The sequence below is a fragment of the Phlebotomus papatasi genome, chromosome 3 (genome assembly GCF_024763615.1).
Source record: "Phlebotomus papatasi isolate M1 chromosome 3, Ppap_2.1, whole genome shotgun sequence".
In the NCBI taxonomy this organism is placed as follows: domain Eukaryota; kingdom Metazoa; phylum Arthropoda; class Insecta; order Diptera; family Psychodidae; genus Phlebotomus; species Phlebotomus papatasi.
The window spans coordinates 79,565,559-79,583,733 of NC_077224.1; the positions used below are offsets into that span (position 1 = coordinate 79,565,559).

An 18,175-nucleotide genomic window follows, 5' to 3' on the forward strand; every position below is an offset into this window, starting at 1 on the left:
CGGCACTATTTTACCGATCACCGCCCATGGTTCACTCTGAGCGACACTTATTCACCCCTTGGTACTTCCACAACTTTTCCACCTATCACCTCACAAATTTTTTAGAAAAATAAGATCTCGAATCGTGTTGATGTCCTCAAAAATTCCGTCCATAAATTTATTTATTTATTTTTTTTTCTATGTATCGAGCTTAGCGTAAGTGTGCCAAGTGCCAAATTCCGGCATAGTTGCATGCAAGCGAAAATCTCAAGTTTAAAATGTAATATTATTGATACAAATTGAGTTTTTTTGTTACTTTTTTATAAAAGAGTATTGCTTGGAATCTTGTAGACAGTTTATCGTCTTTATTTTCTCTAAAATCATTCGTAATTAATTTTAAAATGAATAGAAACGTAGACATAGCATTGATGGCTTATTCCGTCCACCTTCATTCTCATAGTTTCTTGCCCTTCCGAAATTCTTCCAATGCCTTTTTCAGATCATATTGCTCATCGAAGTGATATTTTTTCTTATTTATTTGCATTGTATAATCTCTAGAGTGTGCAAGAACTAAAAATTCATTGAAATTTGAGGAATAAAAAATGTGGCCGGAATTGCAAGCTAGCCGGAATTTGGTGCACTTACCCTATATTGCCCAACGTTTCGTGAAAAATGCCCATTCATACGCTTCAATCATTTACACCGGGCGGGACTCGAACTCACAACTGTGACAGTCGAGCCGAGGGTCACACCGCCCAAGAGCCGAACGCTCTTACCAATTGCATCACGAACTGTCCATAAATTACTTTGTTGAATTTTGTCCAATGTATAGCGGTTAAATACAAATGTTAAAATCCCAACTGATAATCGAGAATTCTCAGTAATGCAATGTGTAGACAATTTTTTGAAGAACACTTTTTGAACCTCATTTTTTACAGAAATTTCTCTTAATGTGTAGACACTTTTATTAAACATTTTTTCCAAAATTTTCTTTTAAAGATAATAAAATAGCAGCCATTTTGGAATCTCATTTTGGAAGACTCCTTTTTAAAACTACGATTTATTATGGCGTCTACACACCTGAAGAAATTTTCTTTAAAAATTGCATTTTCTAAAAATATTTGATGTTTTTGCTCAAATTTATTAAATATTAAATATTTATAATATTAAATATTAATATTTAAATATTTATTAAATATTTAAATATTTGAAATTTTCTTTAAAAATGACTTTTTTTCAATTACTCCTAATGTGTAGAGGACTTTAGTTTACGAGAGATTTTTACTACTCATATCACTCATATCAATATAAAATCTAATGGCCTCTACATAATTGAGCAATTTATGTCCAGTTTGACGGAAATTACACGCGTACGGAATTTCGTATTCCTCAGAAATGTTCGGTTTAATCGGCTTTAAACACTATAAAGTGTAGTACAATCTCTTTAGCCCTTAAAAAGTCATCAATTATGACAGATATACTTAATTCTTTTTTCCTAATAAATAGATTCAAAAATTTCTCAATTTGGATAGTAATACCTTCGGCACACCTTTTATTTCGATATAATTTCATAAAATCAAAATTCGCTTCCCTTTCTCTCTCAAAATTTTTGCATAAGTCTATCCCACTCTTTCGATCTGAAAATCGACTGATCTAAATTTAATTTGTCGTGATGTTCAAAATAAAAAGAAGAGTACGAAAGAATAGGATAGACATATGCAAAGCTTTTAAGAAAGAAAGGGACGCAAATTTTAACTTTATCAAATTTTCCTGATCTAAAAGGTATATCGGAGCCATACGCCAACACAGCATTCACGGAAATGAAATGGTTAACGTACAGTTCGTACGATTATAACATTAGTTCTAAACTAAAAGGTTATAAAGATAGTTCTTGTTTTTGGCTATGAAAATGCTAAAGTTGATTTCGTGATAAAAATTTACATGTCATTCAAGTTGTCACAATAACTCCATTTCCAATAAATAGAATCATAGCTTCTATAAGCAAAAGTAAGCTTACCGCTAGCTTTATGTTGATTTTGCGAACTTGTTCACATTTTCGCGTCACTGTTCGTCATTTTGAGGTTAAAGCATTGTGAAGATATACCTCACACAATGTAAATTTTCTCAAGAACCCCAACTATACTCTCGTAAGAGCACTTTTCCACAAAAAAAAAATAGAAATATCTTTCAATAGTGCGCCTTTTTTCACGGCCTCACCAGTAGCTCTTATAAAAATGGCTATCATACTAATTAGAAACTGAATTCAATTTACTTGTGAGATAAGTTGCAATTACTATGTTAATAGGTATTTCATAATCAAATAAAATAATTTACACATATTGTTACTTACTGTGATTAGTATCTACAAGCAATTCAATTAATTCTCTTTTAATTACTGTGCTCTTTTTCGAGAAAATTATGATTGATGTTGTACAGAAATTATGCACTGTTTCTCCCATGAATACATTTTGTAGCTTTTGATGCAATTATATTGCAATAAACGCATCAATTTCGATGGTTCATGTTTCAAAAAGAAAAAAAAATTAATAAACAAATTATGCAAATTAAATACTGATTGAAGAGATACAATAAAATATTTTCTCACATTTTCTGGGAATCAGTGAATATTGCAAATAACAGAATAAAATGTTTTTGAGCCATTATAGACCATCTAAAATGCCTCTGTAATTACTTATTGTCTTCTTAAGTGCGCCTCAACACCATTATAATTATTTTATATTTAATTCGAATTTAATTGCAAATGACTCAACTTCGTCACGGTAACCATAAAATCCAACTGTTAATTTGAACTTCAAGAAAAATTCTTTTGATCATAATTTTATGCTCAATGTAACCTCGCAATTAGTAGATTAAGAAGCAAAATTTTAAAATACTACGAAATGTTTTACTATTTTATTATGCCTTTGAGGGCATTTTATTTATTTAAGGTCTCAATAGGGTAAAGTGGTACAAGTTGGACAGGGCTTTTTTTGATAAATTTAGTAGGGGAAAGTGCTCTCCCTTTGAACGTTCATGCCTTCGAATAATGTGAATTTCTTTTGCTTTTCGTAAGAGATTTACACTAAATTATCACGGAATTACCAACAATTGATGATAAGCCAACTAATATTTAATAGAAATGTGTAAGTCTCTTAAGAGAACTAAAAAAAATCACATTATTCGAAGGCATGAACGTTCGAAGGGAGAGCACTTTCCCCTACTTCATTTTGGTTCCTTGTGCTTAAAAAAATTTGTACTGTATTTATTAAGAAAAAAAAACCATGTCCAACTTGTACCGGCGAATTGTCCAACTTGTAACACTATGTCCAACTTGTATCACTTTATCCTACATTGTCCTGTATTTTAGAATAAAAGAAATGTGATCAATGATCTGCAATATAAATAAAACAGAAATCACAAACTGCAAATTTTCAAAAAATGTTAAATATTCTTGGCAAAAGGAAAATAAAGAAGTTATGAGTCATATTGGCATTTCCAGATTTATTAAAACCATTTATGAATACGTATTAGTTTTTACTGACTGAAACAGAATAGAGAAAAGTTTTTAGGCTTCGCACACACCCTGACTTCGAACGCTTCATATATTCCCATATTTCTTTAATGAATGTGACCTATGGCAATATGTTGATATTCCTTAAATAGTGTCAAATGCGATTTATAACATTATTATAACTTATTTTATTGATAATATGCAAATTTATTTAACATAATTTCCGCTCTTGCTAGCAACTCTGTGAAGCTCTTGATAACTGATATGAATATGATTTTTGATTAGTTCATTCGCATTTACCATATAAAAAATTTGAATTTGTCATATGACATTGTCATACTGCTACAGAATTCACCTACTGTTCTGCTCCACTCTTCCCTGTAATAATGTTTTTTGGGACAGGTAGGCCCGGTAGGCCTAACAACTATAAGTTAATAGGAAAAAGTACTGTTCCTTCGAACGTTCATGCCTTCGAATAATGTGATTTTTTTTTTATTTTTCCTAAGAGACTTACACATAATTCTCAATCATTGATTATAAACTAACTGATATTTAATAGAAATGTCTAATTTTTTTAGGAAAATAAAAAAAAAATCACATTATTCGAACTAATCAAAAATCATATTCATATCAGTTATCAAGAGCTTCACAGAGTTGCTAGCAAGAGCGGAAATTATGTTAAATAAATTTGCATATTATCAATAAAATAAGTTATAATAATGTTATAAATCGCATTTGACACTATTTAAGGAATATCAACATATTGCCATAGGTCACATTCATTAAAGAAATATGGGAATATATGAAGCGTTCGAAGCCAGGGTGTGTGCGAAGCCTGAAAACTTTTCCCTATTCCGTTTCGGTCAGTAAAAACTAATACGTATTATCATAAATGGTTTTAATAAATCTGGAAAAGCCAATATGGCTCATAACTTCTTTATTTTCCTTTTTCCAAGAATATTTAACATTTTTTGCAAATTTGCAGTTTGTGATTTCTGTTTTATTTATATTGCAGATCATTGATCAAATTTCTTTTATTCTAAAATACAGGGCAATGTAGGGTAAAGTGATACAAGTTGGACAATTCACCGGTACAAGTTGGACATGGCTTTTTTCTTAATAAATACAGTACAATTTTTTTAAGCACAAGGAACCAACCAAATTATAAAACTAGCATTATTACATTAAACATTATTACATTACATTACATTACATTACATAAACATTATTACAGGGAAAGGTGGAGCAGAACAGTAGGGGAATTCTGTGGCAGTATGACAATGTCATATGACAAATTCAAAATGTTTATATGTTAAATACGGATGAACTAATCAAAAATCAGATTCATATCAGTTATCAAGAGCTTCATAGAGTTGCTAGCAATGGCCATTCGATGCTATCTGGGCTTTAATGTTGCCCTTCTAACGAATTTGCCATGAAAATTTGTCATATGACATTGTCATATCATTACAGAATTCCCCTACAGGTATACCTCTTACTCTGAGAAATCTAATCCACCGAAAAGTATCTTTTTTTTCCAAAAAACCGCCTCAAAAATTACTTCCCAACGATTGAATTTTTAATATTTTGAAATGAAAATTTAAAAAAAAAATCTGTTTGTGTTTTAGTCTATGTGATCCACGTAACGATATGGAAAATGTTTCTTGGGTGAATTCATAAATTATTTCTCCAGTTTTAAAAGCCTAAAACGCTCCAAGATTTCATCAAAAAAATTAGCAAAGAAGTTTACAGTAATTTGTAATTTAAAGATCGCGATTTGATCTCATTTCTTTATTTGAATATTCAGCAAAACTTAAACCGCGATATCGAGAGGAAAGCCACAAAATCTCACCACTTTTATTTCTTCTGGTTAAAAATGAAAATTGAATATATGAAATAACGGAAATGAGCCAGAAGCAAATGACCTCAAGCAATGCATATTGTTAAGATTTTTTTTTAGTCATCACGAAATATAAAGGGAAATAAGTTATTTGTCCATATCTTTCGAGATGTCGCAAAATGGCCAAAGTGTGACATGTCAAAAGCATTATGTTTAATAACTAGAAATCGCTTCAATGAATGTCACACAAGTTATTTAGGAAAAACGAAGAACGTAATGGCACTTTCTACTCCACAATCTCTGAATATTATGATTCAAAGAGATATTTTTTAATCTTCTTTCAGGCAAACTATTATTATATTTTCGAAGGAGAAAATTGTGCCACAATTGTTGGACATGTAAAATTGTCTAACATATGGTCAGTGTAAATTTTATACAAAGATCTGTACGTGTCAGTTTAGATTACGTTTAGAAAAGTGATGTCCATTTTCTTTATAAATTCGTGCATTTGGTTGAAGTGATTTTTTGAAAAAGGACTGAAGATACAACGTGTTAGAAAAGATGTTTGAGTTTGAGATTACGAAACTAACGAAAGTATCAGTAAATACTTAAATAGAGAGACGATTTCGCCAAAGTTTTATAAGTCATAGACTAAAAAATAACAAAGTCTTCGAAATTAATTAATAAAACTTGAAAAATCAGACTGTTTTTGCGATGTCGTAGCAATCAATCAAAAATCATTTCATCAAGATCTTATCTGGGGATTATTATTTCTGGACGAGTTGAATGCCATGTCCATTGAAAGTTACTCATTGATTTCAGCTTTGAAATAAATGATAATACCAAACAATCTGGTTTTAAATAAATCTTTCGCGATGGTATTGATTTCATATTAGCGAAAAAAAAGAGATGATCATTGGGAAAGTGAAGTGTTTGATGGTCTAAAAACCATCATACTAAAAACAAAAGAAAATTTATACCAGGAAAAGTGAAAGTCTCACTAAAAATTCTTATGCCCCCCGGTGCAACAAATAAAATTAGTTGAACAAAAATTACAATATAGAAAATGATTGATTTATTGTTTGGAGCGACAAGTGGAACAGCTTCTGGTATTTTTTTCTGCCATGCATAATTGCAAAAAAGCATAAGGTATGCACATTCCCGCCAATTTTGAAACCTACAGAGTATGGGTCTTTTCATTATCAAAATCACTTGGGAAATATGAATGGAACTAATTAAAATAATTATCTCTATAATACCCTCCTACTTCAAAAAAGCAAAAGGCAAAATAGCTCAAGACGCACTGTAAGTCTTTTATTGAATAACTCTATACCCAGTTACCTTTTTTTTCTTCTTTGGCGCTAACGTTCATTAATGCGATTTTGAAAAGAGAGAGAAATAAAAAATAGAAATGACCAATGTAATAAGCATTTCGCAGATTGCTTGAACTCGTGAGTTTCTCGCTTGGTTGCAAAAATTAATTTCACAATAATTGTTTTTGATGCACTGAGAAAAAATGGGGGTGCGATTAACTTTTTTCCTCGTAATTTTAACACTTTTTAGGTGTAAAAATATATCAACATTTTTAATGTTAATTTTACACCTTTTTTAGTGTAAAATTAACATGAAAAGGGTAAATTTAGGCCCTCTAATACAGTAGAGTCTCTTAAATTCGAACGCTCGGGGGGTATTTTTGACATTTCTCACCTCCCAAATTCGAACGATTTTTTCAAAATTAACGAAATTTGTGTGAGATTAAATTGTACTTTGAATCAAATTCCCGTACTTTCTCGCAAGTCTTAGTGGTAACATACTTCCTTTTCATTTTACACGACCATAATGTATGTAAACACTCAGGAAGAAGCACATAAATATGATTTTCATTCATCAAGAATACGAACTTTCTAACATAACCTCACAATTGACATTTTGAATTCAAACGTCGTTCGAATTTGAGAGATTCAGATTTGAGAGACTCTACTGTACATATAAATAGCATAATATTTACACAGATTTCGGATCAGTAATGCAGGGTAAAATTAACATTCCCGGAACGTTATTAACTTTTCCGGATTTCTCTCACTCAGTGTGAAGACATTTACAAAGTGAGCATTTCGCAAAGTTTAATTCACTTAACTCTACTATTTTATATTTATCAGCTTACGACAGAATTGAACCGTGTCACACATCTTGACTAAATGTGAATGATTTAAATAACGTAGATCTATACCATTATATTTGAATTTTGAAAATCTACTAGGGAAAACAGGAGCAGAAATAATTAAGAATTTAATTTTAATAAACGTGACAAAAACACCAATCGAGTTATTTAATTAAGTCTATACTAGTGAGTATACTAAGCTCTTATATGAAATTTCAAAAAAAAGCTTCAGAGTTTTGAAAGTAATACCTAAAGTCAAAACATAAAAAAATGTCTCAAACATACCAGTTCTCCTCAATTGAACAAATTACTATTTATTCAGGATAAACATCTCACTTCTTATTAAATAAAACATTTATCAGTCTGATTTTTTTCACAAATATTCTCAAAAGAAAAGTTTGAATAGGTGAATAAACCAAAATTAAAAGGCCTTTCAAATTAATCCAAATTTATCCTAATCAGTTGAAAAATATATTCATTAGAGGTGTTAAAGTTTTAATTTTGAATGACATTGATGAGCATGACATGTAGTCGAGGATATAGGGGGTAGCAAAGAGGCAATGCTGTCGGGGCCCTTACTTTAAAACGGGCTTCAGACTTGAGGCTTAGCCATATGGATTAACTTCTCTAATTTCTCGTCAATTAAATTTTTTTGGGAAATTATCGCTTTAGATTGGAGAGCATGGAAATGGGATACATTAAAATTTAAAAAACTAATAAAATTGGTTGCTATTTTGATTTTAGACACCATCGGGAACTGGGCTTAATCTTAGGTCTGAAGCCGATCTAAGGGTGTCCCATTAACAGCTCTTTTAAATATATAAATATATTATACTTATTTTTAGTTCATAAGACACTTACTTTTATCCATCCGGCCCCTTTAATATTGCAATCTAAGTTTGAATTTATTGGATAATTGCAAAAGTTCACGGGACTTTTTTCACGCAGGTCGTTAAGGAGTATTCTCTAGCTTACCTTCACCATTCACGTTTACTTTTTTGCTTGTATTGGAAGGATTATAGTGTCTTACATCCCTCTAATGCCGAGTATCGTTCAAATAAGTCGATATGGTCTTTGGAGGACTTTTCCAAAATGTGGATACTATTCGATTCTAATTAAACTGTAGTGCAGTGGTGGGTTTGTGAAGAATACTCAAGACACAGTCACAGTATAATAAAACCCTCATTGAGAGTGATTAAGGATTTATTTCTCGACTTAGATTCCGTACATGGATGGTATCAGTACTCACTGAGTGGACTGAGTAGACTAATTATTCATTCCAGCTCACCCTCTTTTATAATTTTTCCAATAACTAATAATTTCGGCAATTTTGTGACTATTTTTCGGAGGCTCCACTCTTATCATTTTATTTTATTCCGGGTGCTCAATCTGCACCACGATTTGCTTTCATCTTTAGCGGTGTTCAGACTCCGCATCATCATTTTGAGATAAGAGTGTCGCCTCTATTTAATTACTTCACACTTATGGTGTGAGAAATACTTTTTAATCATATTTTTTGTCAATTTTTTCCTGTTTTGATCTGAATTATTTCTGGAAGTTATATTCCTAGAAAAATCTTAGGATGATGAAATTGTCATTGAAAGTAACCCTCAAAGTCGGGTTACTACAAAACACTAAACAAGGGCCCGACAAGAGAAGGGTGACGCCCCTCCTTGTTGCTCCTCCTACAAGATATTATAAAAAAAAAGTATGAAAAGAAAAATAATTCAAAAACAATGTGATTTCGCCCACCTTAAGGATATTTTCACCTAAGGTAGTTGTACTGTTTAGAAATGTTTTTTGTTAGATCTTATAATCTTTCCAAAATGTCCAATTTCATTTAATTTGAATGAGAAATCTATAAAAGACAAAAATTAATGAAATATATTTAAAGATTTACGTATAATTTAATTTTTAAAATTTTCAAGATGAGCTGTTAGGAGAATGTTGGGGACATTTTTTATTGATTTTCTCAAATGAAGCTACAAAATGTTGTCTTGGAAGAAGTTTTTGGGGTCGAAAAGAGAATTTTTCATTCAACTTTTAATAAAATTCTCGTTATTTTCTTCAAAAAATTCTTTTAGGTGGTTTTAGCAAGTTTTAAACTCACGAAATCCTCCGAAAAATTGAATTTGAATTGAATTTTTAATTTTAAACACTTAAAAAGGAACATTTTCTTTTCTTTATCGCAATTTTCTCACAATAGAAACCCATTTTACAAATTCTTTTGATGTTTTGAAGATTTTTTTTTGTAAGTGTTCTAATCTTTGCAGATAATTTGAGATCATAAAAAACGACATATTGTTTTATGGTGAATTTTAAATAGAAACTTCTTGAAATCTTCTTGAGGGAGTTTCAACAAGGTAAAACTGAAACTGATTTTGATCGCAAATCCTTAAAACAAAAAGAAAAGCTAATATTTGCTTTTTAAAAACTATTTGAAGACTGTTTATGAGCTATATTTAAACCACTTATAAAATCATCAAAATCGCCATTAAATAAGATTCTTCTCGATAAAGAGTCTGACTGAGAGCATTTTTGATCCAAAAATATCGTTTTAAGATATTATTCTCAAAAGCCTCAAATGAAATTCCCTCTAATAAAAAGCTACTCATATCCATAAGGATGTTTTTGTAACCATTTTTCTAAATCCGTCAAAATCAGTGCAGAAATTAAATAAAAAAATAAACAAATTTTCCTCGAAAGAGTTCTTAAGTAGATTTCGTTTTTCTTAAAGGTACTATTAAGGATTTTATTGATTTTTAAATAAGCTCAAATTAATGAAAATTTGAATTATTTTTAAAATTATGGAGAAAGTTCTCTTTTGCGTTCGAAAAACGGTTTCTTTTGAGGATAATCCTTCAATGTAATCACTTTTTTTTTTAAATAATAGCTACAATCCGGACGGTGGCAGCCAAAATCCCGAAAGCCAAAATCCCGAAAAGGCCAAAATATCGAATGTTCAAAATCCTGAAAGGGATGAAATTATGTGGAGGAAAATGTTTAGAATAATTTCCCAAGACACAGAAGATTTCCCTTTGCCTCCAGTAAGCGCGGGTGCAATCGTTGGGTGTAGCTATGACACTTTTAAGAATTCAGGATTTTGGCTTTCGGGATTTTGGCTTTTGGGATTTTGGCGTTCAGGATTTTGGCTTTTGGGATTTTGGCTTTTGGGATTTTGGCGTTCAGGATTTTGGCTTTTGGGATTTTGGCTTTCGGGATTTTGGCGTTTAGGATTTTGGCTTTAGGGATTTTGGCTTTCGGGATTTTGACCGGGACCCAATCCGGAGCCGCTCTGAACCATTTGCTAACTGGGCCTTGCACCCTGTATTCGCCACTTAAGGCCTCTAACACATTTGAAGCAATGTTCATCAGAAATTGCATTTTTGACAGAATTTTAACGTTTCTAACTACAGCGGTGCAGGCAAATTCCTTCAAAAAACATTTTTGACGAAAATTGCTCCCAATGTGTAGATGTCTTTACGAGTGTGATTTTTGAGACATTCCTGAGAATATAGTTTCAATGAGAAGATTGTAGGACCATGTTTACTTTCATAGAGAATCCGAGAATCCTAAGAAAACCTCAATTTTCTATATTTAACCGTTTAGCTTTTATGACTGGTAACATATGGAATTGATTGATTGTACTACTCTCTACTCTTTCACCATAAATTTTCGAGCAATCAAAAGTAATAATCTTCTCGTGAGGCTCCACCACGCACATCTCTTTTATCAATTCCACTTGGAGAATTGTAAATAGCAATACAAAATGAAAATGGAAGCGCTAAAAAAATCATTCCCATTAATTATGTACTTTAATCTGTTAATTGGTAATTAGATTGTGAAAAGCCTCAATGGGTTTTCTTCCACGCTGCAGATTATTTTCAATTTATTGGTGCATACAATTTCTCTGTCAGTCTTCTCCATGCACACCATAGATGGGCTTCTGGCCAGGAAATTAATATCATCGTGAAAGAAAGGGAGAAAAGAATGGGTTATACACGGAAAGAAATAGTTATGCATTTATAATTACTACCGCTTTTGCATTATTTCCATTCAACTTCCCAAAAAAAAAAAAGACCGAGACTTCTCTTTTGAATTCATTTCAAATTCAAATTCAAATGCACCAAATTATAACCCCATAACATGCGGATTCCCACCCTTTTTTTAATCAATTTTTGCTATGTGCGAAGATCCATACAATTCCAAAAAATGAAAAACTTGAACAAATGTATTACAAGCCATTCAATACCAAATTTACTGTGTGAATTGGGTATTTATCTCAACGTCTAATCGACAAATTTTCCCTTTTTCAATTATTAATTTCTTTCATTCTGTGAGAAATGATTGTGGATGAAAGTACGGAAACGCGGAACTCAGGGGACTCCTACACTTTTTGGATCTTACAGCAAAACTTACAATGAACATAAATATGGTCATAAAGTTGGAGGTGGACCCGTTGATCTCCAACAGCATCCTATCCATAGAACACAAGCTCTACAGACGGACATTCACCTGAAAGTTGTATTTTTGTGGGAATATATTGTTTATTGAAATTGGAAAGTTGTATAACATGCAACTATCCTTGCATTCTTATAAGTTTTCTCATAAAGTTTGCAAGTTCAAGTCATAAATGTAGTCAAAGAAAAAAAAATGTCTTCCTCTGGCTCTTGCTGAAAAATGAATTTATATGAAAATTAACGGCTTGGCAGAATGAAAAATGTGTCAGGCAGTTAAAAGTAAATTTTTCTTATTAAAGGATATGCCGTTGTACCACTAAAACTAGCGGTGAAAGTACATTTACATAAACTTCATCATAGAAATATTTATTGCCTGTGAACTTATGGAAAAAATTATGAACATATATAGCACATTATTAGATTCTCTATGGAAAACTTGAGCTTTTACCAGATATCGTCGATTGTATCACCAATAGTCGTATAAGTTATTTTAGTGACTTTTTGCTTTGATTTAACGTAATTTTCATGTTATACTTAGTAGGGGGAGGTGGGGCTATTTTGATCTGTGGCACTAGATTGTTTAACGATATTTTCGCATATTTTTAAAGGAAGCTGGGCCTTACAATTATTTTATTTAGTACGATTGGTTTTCATTGGTTGTGATCTAAGATCCCTTTTGAAGATGAGAGCTGTTCTATTCCTGTTTCACCTATTGATTTCCGGATGTCCTGAGTACCTGTCGAGTCTTCTGGTTAGGGGGGGTTCGGCCAGGGTTCGGGGACTCTTGGTGCCTAGAGTGGGCAGTGACTGCCTTTATAAAACTTTGTTTGTTAAAGGCGTTACTGCTTACAATAGCATACCGAATGATAAGTGCACTTCTGCTGCAGCCATTCGCCAATTTTTTCAAATAGAGGCCTGAGAAGCTTGGGATGTGGAAAATCTTTTCTTTTCTCTCTTTATTTCTCCTTATTTTGTTTTTTATCCTTTTTTTATTTTAGTTTTTTTATTATTATCTTTTTTTTTCTTTCACAATTGTAAAAGGGATGATCCTATTATTGTGAATAAATATATTATTATTATTATTATTTGCTTTTGTAGAGATAAATTACATTATGATAAAGCCAAGTTTCCCTTAAAAATATGGCAAAAAATCGTATATCAATCTAGCCCCGCAGTTCAAAGTAGCCCCACCTCCCCATAACTGAATGTTTTTCCCTCAATTTATAATATACATACAATTGTATAATTGTGTTTTAGAAGAGAATAATAATGTTCAACTTTCCTGATAAAAAAGTACTACAAAATTTATTTCTCTCTCTCTAAAACCTCCAAAAAGATGTTGATCTCTTTTCACAAGAAAAAGTTCATGCATAGTGCCTTAGAGAATAAGAAAATATATATTATCAAAGCTTGTGATAAGCCTAGATTCTTGGGATATTGTTTATTTATTTAATATTTTAGGATTTATTTAATCTTTTAGGACTAGCTTCCCATAACAGTGCAGAATACCTTTATATTTCGCCTGCATGACTGCAACTTCTGGAAAATAGTAATAAATAATTTTAAAAAATCCTATATTTTATTGTGTGTGAATCGGAATGCAGTCAAAATACGATAACTTTGACTCGAATCGATATCGTATTTTGACTTAAAATACGATATGCAGTCAAAATACGATAACTTTTAGTTAACTAACTGAAAGTTATCGTATTTTGAGTGCAATTGAATGCATATGCAGTCAAAATACGATAACTTTGACTCGAATCGATATCGTATTTTGACTTAAAATACGATATGCAGTTAAAATACGATAACTTTTAGTTAACTAACTGAAAGTTATCGTATTTTGAGTGCAATTGAATGCATATGCAGTCAAAATGCGATAACTTTTCGTTAACTAAAAGTTATCGTATTTTGACTGCATTCGGATTCACACACATACCTTCCACAGTCGTTAAAATTCAAACTAAATTTTATTATTAATTTTTTCTTACCTTCAGGAAAAATTTCCATATTTGCTTTTCTTATAACTTCGCTTTGCTGTAAATGCAAACGCTCTGATACTTGATTGAATAAGCTTTTATTTCTTTTTACATTTCTGCGTACCTTCTTTGGAGGTCTTTATGGGTCCCTTAGAACATTTTACTTCTTCGTCAGCCATGTTACCTTCTAGTCGTAGCTCTGCAGCGCTTAATTTAGAATCTAATTCACAAAATCGACCACTAACCCTGTGTAGAAATGTCTCAAAAATAATCAAACTTATTCGTCAAAATTTGTTTAAATTCGTATTTCAGTGATACGAAGCTTTCCTCTCTTCATTAAGCTACAAAAGCATTTTATGCTTTATTATATAAGCATTTAGAAAAAAGCTAAATTGAAAACTTGAATGAAATACAATATTTATGCAAATATTGTAAATATCCTAATTCTTAAATTTTAATATCAATGAAGAGGAGTTCCGAAGGTGAAACACTCATAAAAAACGATTTTAGATTAGACATTTATCTGTTTTATTCCATTAATTTATTGTTATGTTTTATCGTGTTGTCCCAATAAATGTTTACGAGTTCTAGATGCACACTAACTAGGAATTTAACACTGCTATTAAAACAGTCATGAATATTTTTTTTACTTAAATTAAATTCACGAAAAAAACTTTCCTCCTGTTTATAGACAAATTCACTGGTTTCAAATTTTTTTTATCGTTGTAATTTATTGGACAAAGCTAGATGGTCATATAATGTACCAATTGGAAAAAAAACTGCAATTCTTATGAAATAGAGAATCATCAGACATACCATCTAAAATAAACAAAAGTTTTAAAGAACAATGAAAGAAGATGTGTAAAAAAAAGGAAAAAAATCTTATTCAAGTTATGAAAATATCATTTTTCTTGGGATGAAACATCATAAATATTATGGCTGAAAAATTGAGATAAAAAATAAATTTTTGGTTAGGATGATTTGGGTGCTTTTGAGGTGAGACAAGCAAACAAATTGCGCTATATTTTGAGCAAATTGAAGTGCGAAGATATAATTTGTAATGTTTGACACGGCTGTAAAAAAAGTGATTTCTGGAGAATTGGTCTTCATCCCACTCAGGATGAGAAGATACAGTGACCGCTAAAATAATATAGTTATAGTCACCCATCAGATTTTTGAGAGAAGCTCTATCTTAAGTTGTGGGCAATCAAGATAATATTATAATTAAAGTATTTACAGCCTTAAATATTTACTTAATATTTATTTTAATTTTATTTTTGTAAAATCAATTAATTGAATCATCGTCCAGAAAAAGAACAATTTTCGTGCACGATACTGGACAGCAAAATATATTTCTATTTTGAAGTTTAATTAAAAACAAGAACTCTTAGCTTTAAGATTTTCTATATATAGTTTTAACTTCTTAAACCTGTACTCAAAATCTAGCGTAGAGACGAAAGAAATACTAACAAGGTTTAGTTGAGATTCTGACAATTCTTAAAGGTTTCCTGACTTTCTGAAGATTTATTGGATTCCCTAAATTCAAGAAGGTACCTCAATTTCGCAGGATTTTTCCGTTTTACAAAATTTCCCGACGGTTCCGGAAGTAGTTCCGGAAGTTTTAAATTCCCAAGAATTTCCTTGGTCAAGTGGCGTCTACACATTAGTAGAATTCTTTTTTTAAATGCTTTTGTAAAGAAAATTTCCCCTATCCTTGTAGGCAGAAACGTCAGAATTTTTAAAATATGCCTTTTTTTAAAAAAAAATTCTGACTTTTCTGCCTACAAGAATAGGGGAAATTTTCTTTAAAAAAGCATTTTTTAAAAATAAATTCTATTAATGTGTAGACGCCGGTCTCAACGGTCTCAACGATCCCAACGGTAGTTCCTAAAAATTTTCCGAATCCCTGACGGTAATCGAAAATTTCCCAGGTTTTTAAGGAATTTCTTGGAACTTGGAATCCTGCGAATTTCCCAGATTCGCAAGGAGATGTCATTCAATATTAACTGTGCGCACTTGCATTATTTTAATCCAAGTTATACAATTTAACATTAAGGTAAACTGGGGCACCACCAAATACGGGGTAGTATTTTATTTCTAAACTAATTTTTATTTCTAAACTACTTGGACTATCTCGATTATTTCTTCAGTGGACCAGCATCCCTATAATGCCTATAAATTTCTATAAGTCTTGACCTCTGAAGTTGAATATCTGATTAAAAAATCGCAGTTATTTGGTTCTACCCCGTGTTTGGTGGTGTCCCAATATCTCCTACATAAAATTTATAACCGTATTTTGAGATCATATATTTTTCTGATGTACATTTTTCTGTAATTTTACAACAATAATTGTGGTAGAAAAAGCAAATCAACGATTATCTTAGTAATCTTTTTTTTACTGCGCAATCATCCGGGTTATATCTCTCACTGTTTGACTTCTATAATTATGTCAAACTAAAAAATTGAAAATACACCCAAACGGTTTTATCCTCGAAATTTAACATTACGTTAAAGCTATGGACTTTAACGTAATGTAATTTAGAAGTACAAAACAATTGTGGATCTAAATTAAATTATTACTAGGTCATTAGCTTGGCTAGCTTTCTTAAAAATTATGTGAAAAAATCGATTTCATTGTAACTCGCCTCCCCCTACACAGAAAAAAATATTTTGTAAAAATTTTCGTAAATGTTTGTGAATTCCTATGGGGGAGTTACGAAATGCTCCTGATTCGTATAACCCACAAACATGTTTGTAAAAGTTTGTACTTTTTCACAAACATTGTTCGTAACATGATCACTTGACAAGCATTATATGTTCGTAAATGTTTGTAAACACACAAAAAATGTTCGTAAAATTTTGTCATTTGTTCGTAAATGTTTGTTTTCCTGTCGAACATTTTACGAACATTTACGAACAAATGACAAAATTTTACGAACATTTTTTGTGTGTTTACGAACATTTACGAACAAATGTTTGTAAAAGTACAAAAAATGTTCATCAAATGATCATGTTACGAACAATGTTTGTGAAAAAAGTACAAACTTTTACGAACTTGTTTGTAGGTTACACGATTCACGAGAATTTTGGAACTCCCCATAAAAATTCCCAAACATTTACGAACATTTTTACAAAATATTTTTTCTGTGTAATGCCCAACGCACAATAATTTTTGTTTTGTAATCATGTTTTTGACATTTCAGTAAGAGTGAGTGAGACCTAGATCTAGTTATCTCGCTCACTCACACAGGAAATTTTGAAAAAAAAAACAAAAATTATTGTGCACTGGTCATAATTGTACTTGCATTTTGTATTTATTAAAAATATTCTAAATTTAGTAATTGACTCTATTATTATAGCAGCCACTGTATATAATTTTTAAATTTTATAATTTTAGGTGGTTGATTCGCAGAATGTGTCGACACCAAATGGTACGCACCACACACAGCGCAAACAGCTGGAGGTGCTTCAGGCCAGAACTTCCACAGGAGGAGCTGTCCAGGTTGTCCGATCGCAGACAGTTCACACATCATCTTCCCGTTGGAACTCCTCGAGCAACCAGAATGGGATGAATGGGAGTTCGGTAAGTTTTGATCATTTGCTTGGAAATTTTCGAATCACAAGTTTACTGATGACTTTGTCTCATCATCCCAGAATTTCACATCAACCCATTCGAGCCCACTCAGCTTTCAGCATAAGAAATTGCATGGAGAGACTCAATCGAAGACTGTAACTCCTTATGCGCCGGAGCCCACATTGTCAGCATCATCATCGATGAATTCCACGTCGTCGCCACCGTCAGCAGTGAATTGTGGTGTGGGTGGCCCTCGCAAACAGCTGGATCCCAATGAAAGAGAAACTGCGGCTCTCAATTCGCTTGGGTGAGTTTTGGATTTAGCTTTTGTGCCTCCCAAAGTTGAGTTTTGTAGTGAGTCTCACCACTCGTGATCTGCTGCTCCACCAAGTACCATCGTGTGTCTTTCCTCATAAATCCTCCATGTGGCCACCTATTTTTCCTCCTCCAGTGAAATTGCGTGTGTGTTTTACTGGTGCAAAAGAATCTCCTATCATAACCGAGTGATATATAATCGTAAGTTATGTGAACCTGGCCAAGGAGCGGTGTGCAGAGGGCCCATGGCGAAGAAAGATCACAGAGAGAGAGAGCCTTTGTAGTATGCCGCATTAGTGCGCAGATTGAATTTATAAAAGTTTTATATCTAGTGAAACTCTGGAGCAGAAAAT

At 31.9% G+C, this 18,175-nt stretch overlaps 1 protein-coding gene across 6 annotated transcripts in view; it reads left to right on the plus strand.

Moving 5' to 3' along the window:
• Positions 1 to 18,175, plus strand: part of LOC129805922 (uncharacterized) — an 86,587-nt gene that overhangs the window by 47,261 nt on the left and 21,151 nt on the right. For all 6 annotated transcript variants that reach the window (XM_055854174.1, XM_055854178.1, XM_055854172.1 and 3 more), the window contains exons 3-4: positions 17,331 to 17,516; positions 17,588 to 17,814. In XM_055854174.1, coding sequence (XP_055710149.1) covers positions 17,331 to 17,516; positions 17,588 to 17,814 — 413 coding nt within the window. The remainder of the gene's footprint in view (positions 1 to 17,330; positions 17,517 to 17,587; positions 17,815 to 18,175) is intronic.